A 3,665-nucleotide genomic window follows, 5' to 3' on the forward strand; every position below is an offset into this window, starting at 1 on the left:
GAACAAAAATCACTCCAGCCGTGAAAATTGATAACAAGCTTACATCACAGCAATTCATAAGCATAACAAATGGAGAAGCGCGATGTAAGAAATTATGTAATTCATCACACACCCTGTCACATAAATTAAACAAAAGCACTAGGAGCAATGAAATCCAAGACCAAGTTGTCAATTAAACAGAATATTTCACTACATGTAACATTACACTTGGAGCAGACCACAATAAGCCAACGACATACAAAACTTTACCTTGTATAAATGTCAGATTCTCTATCTGGCAATTAAACAGAACAACTGAACCATGATCTGGTTAAACACCTAGTTCATCCACAGATAAAAACAACAAGAGAATGGCAGGAAGAGCACTAGACCCCTATGATCAAACGCAACCCCGAGCTGCATTCTAGTGCAAAAACGACGAGATCCACTAGACATCAGACGAAATGCAACCACAAGCTCGATTCTAGTGCAAAAACGGCAAGATCAACTAGACATGAGATGAAATGCAACCACGACATGGATTCCAGTGCAGAACCTCGAAATCCACAACACATGAGATGAATCGCTACCAAGTGCTAGATTCTAGTGCAGAACGACGACGACAACCACTCGTTCTCAGATGAAACGCTACCACGTGCTTGATTCTACTCAAAACGACGAGATCACCAAGTCCATATCCATGGTCTAGGGTCAGAAAGCACCAATCCCAGAGTATACCGGCCCACATGGAGCAATATCGTCGAGAAACTGGGCGGGGAAAGGGGTTTCGCGATCTTACCGTCCGCGGGACGAGGTTGGAGCGGGCGGTGGTGCACGGCCCGTCGGACCTCCTCCTTCTCCTCCTCCACCCTCACCTCCTCCTCCCTCACCAGGGTTACCTGCTCCCGCCATTGGAGGCATCCTGCGAGTTCAACCGGGTAAGACGAAGAGAAACATGGCACCAAATCCGGGACGAGGAGGGGAAGAGGCGGCACCTTCGCCTGGCGCAGGCGGCGTTGGGGGAGAGGGGCGGCGGAGGGGAGGGGGAGGGGCTCGCCGACGGGTGCGAAATGGGGACGGGGAGGCGGTGGAAGGTGGGCGACTAAAACCCCAGCGCACACTGGGTGGGCGAGGAGGCGGCCGATACTCGGGGCCGAGTGTTTCGCAGGCAGGATGCGGCCCTCCATTGGGCTGGGCTGACGGCACGACTGGGCCGGCTGCCAGCGGCCCACTAACGGTGAGGTGGCCCGAGACGCGCGTGCGCGTGCGCCTGCATACACAGAGACAGAGGATGAACCCATCAGCCATCAGGTTACTGAAAAATCCCCATCTGTTCCAAATTAAAGATGAATTCATCATACAAAAAGGACAGACCCGAGTGGATCTTGACACGCTGGGTGATGCGTAATCCCCTTGGGCAAAGAATGGATCTGCAAAAATTCCATGGGTCAGTCAGTACCAAGGAAATCGATCAAGTTTGGATCGGTGAGGGCAAGGCTTACCACGGAGGCGGTAGATCGAGCCAAGATCCGTCTTATTCTCCGTCCCCGGTGTGGCGGGACGAAGGTCTCCCAGGTGAGTTGGGCTTGGGCGCCATGCCATGGCCGGCGTTGTTGCTCGTGTGCTTGAGAGAGAGGATAAGAGAGACGAGGGGGCGGCTCGGGTAGGGTAGGGTTGGTGGAGGGGAAAGAGGGCAGGCACCGAGCGAGCTTTATATAGGGCCAGGCAGCTGCGCAGATTCAGCTGAGCCGCCAGCTGATTCAGTAGCCTCCTCACTCCCTGGCCCACGCGCCAGGGAGAGACGGACCGCGGTTTCCTCCTCCTCCTCCTTTTTCTCGGGGACAAAAAACGATTTACCATTTGTACTGTAATTAATTAATTAACGCGGCGCTTGCAAATCTCGATTTCGAGTAGTAGTAATAACTGCCCGCCCGGTAGAAACGCTCTCCTCCTCAACTCGTAATCGTCGACGCGCGTTTACCTGGCACGCTGCCTTCCTCACTCCCTACTCCCTGGCCACGCGCCAGCGAGAGAGATTTCTACGTGGCCGCTGCAACAATTAGGCTGGTCATAGTGGGGAGTAACTTAGACTAGTGTCATATGCATGACCTTCATAATGCAAAGTAACATGATAGTAGTGTCATAGATGACTTCATTTATTAGCTTGTAGACTCATTTTGTCTTGGGAAGCGCTATGTTACAGTAACATAATATGTTACCACCTCACATTAAATACTTGCTACATAAGCAAAAAAAATTTGAAGTGCGCTATGTTACTAGCTAAGTTACTCACACTATGATACGCGTCACGCTAAAGGGTTTTTTCCAAGTCAACCTGGGAAGTTTGCCCCTTCCACGCTAAAAGATTATGATAAAGTTTGATCGTGTGACGCACGCCAGCCAAGCCACATACGGCAAGCGGTAGAAAGGTGGTACTACTACTATCACGTCAGGGCATGTACAATGGTCTTCGATAAGATAGTTTTATCTTAGATCTTGCATGTAATTTAGAGATGTCTACAATGGATCATCTCTTAGCCTTATCTTCAATAACTAGTTATTCCTAAAAACATGGTGAGACATATTGTGTTAAGAGATCATTTTTTGGCTTCTCTTAATTAAGAGAAGACAAGCCTTCTCTTATGATTTCTCTCTCCTCCACCTCATCATTTATCCTACGTGGCATTATTAAGATAGAACCATTGTACATGCCCTCACACGATCTACACCTCCCCTCAGAAAATTAAAAAAAAAAAGATCTAGATAGCCTGCTGGAAATTGTGAGGCCAACTCCAACGCGTCCAAGTGTTCCAATGAGGCCAACTCCCACACGGTCTGCCCAAATTTTGTCCAGTAAATATTTTTTTGCACAAGTAGAGCTAGTTTATGCCTCTCAGCCATATTCATGCCAGCATATGTGTCATACATGTTCTAAAAAAACGCGTCTCAGCCATAGTTCATGGCGGTATACTGTCAGCAGCCGGTATACATGTCGGCCTACAAAAAATCGCCTCTCGACTAATTCACCCATATGGGCCATAGTTCATGCCGACATTCAAAAAAGAACGTGTCTCAGCCATAGCTCATGCTAGCTCGAGCATCTCCTTTTGGTTCTTCTCGAACCTACCAAACCATCTTCCTTGGGACATCTTGCTCAAGTCGACCGACATGATCTTCACTTCCTTCGAAATTAGCGAGAGCTTCACCTCGTTTGATTTTGTCCGGACAACTCTCTCCTGGATCTCGAGCTTCTTCTTTTGCATGCTCTCCTCGATCTCGAGCTTCTTCTTTTCTATGTCAAAAGTATGTCTTCATTTGCTTTTGGCGCTTTCTCTCCTCCCTTGCTTCCTTTGCGTCATGGACCCATTCAATGTTTCTTGCAAGGCGAGTGTTGATGCATCACGCTTGTCATCCAATTGGAGTTGGTCTTCCCCCTCGATCGCTTCTCACCTTTGCTCTTGGTTCGGCCACCACTGAAGGCCCCCCACCTTTCTTTTAGGCTGCATATCTCTCCTTGAACTTTGGGCACTCGCAAAATCGTCGGCTAATAATAGGGTCAAGGTGAATGACTTGTTCGTATTTTGGGCCTTGAAGGTTTCCAAAGTTTGAAAAACGTGCAGATGAAGATGAAAGCAAGATCATTCAGATGCATAGGACAATGGCAAGTGCTCATATGAACAAGCGAG

General features: G+C 48.6%; 1 protein-coding gene across 1 annotated transcript in view; it reads right to left on the bottom strand.

Annotated features, from left to right (window-relative positions):
- LOC123183407 (protein SOGA3) overlaps positions 1 to 1,665 on the bottom strand; it is a 3,727-nt gene extending 2,062 nt beyond the window's left edge. Inside the window, exons 1-4 of the mRNA XM_044596217.1 lie at positions 1,482 to 1,665; positions 1,354 to 1,409; positions 975 to 1,249; positions 779 to 901 (exon numbers count right to left, since the gene is read on the bottom strand). Of these exons, the coding sequence (XP_044452152.1) occupies positions 779 to 900 (122 nt within the window). The 5' untranslated portion in view covers position 901; positions 975 to 1,249; positions 1,354 to 1,409; positions 1,482 to 1,665. The remainder of the gene's footprint in view (positions 1 to 778; positions 902 to 974; positions 1,250 to 1,353; positions 1,410 to 1,481) is intronic.
- Between the last annotated feature and the right edge of the window lie 2,000 nt (positions 1,666 to 3,665).

This window comes from Triticum aestivum, chromosome 1D, assembly GCF_018294505.1.
Source record: "Triticum aestivum cultivar Chinese Spring chromosome 1D, IWGSC CS RefSeq v2.1, whole genome shotgun sequence".
Lineage (NCBI taxonomy): Eukaryota > Viridiplantae > Streptophyta > Magnoliopsida > Poales > Poaceae > Triticum > Triticum aestivum.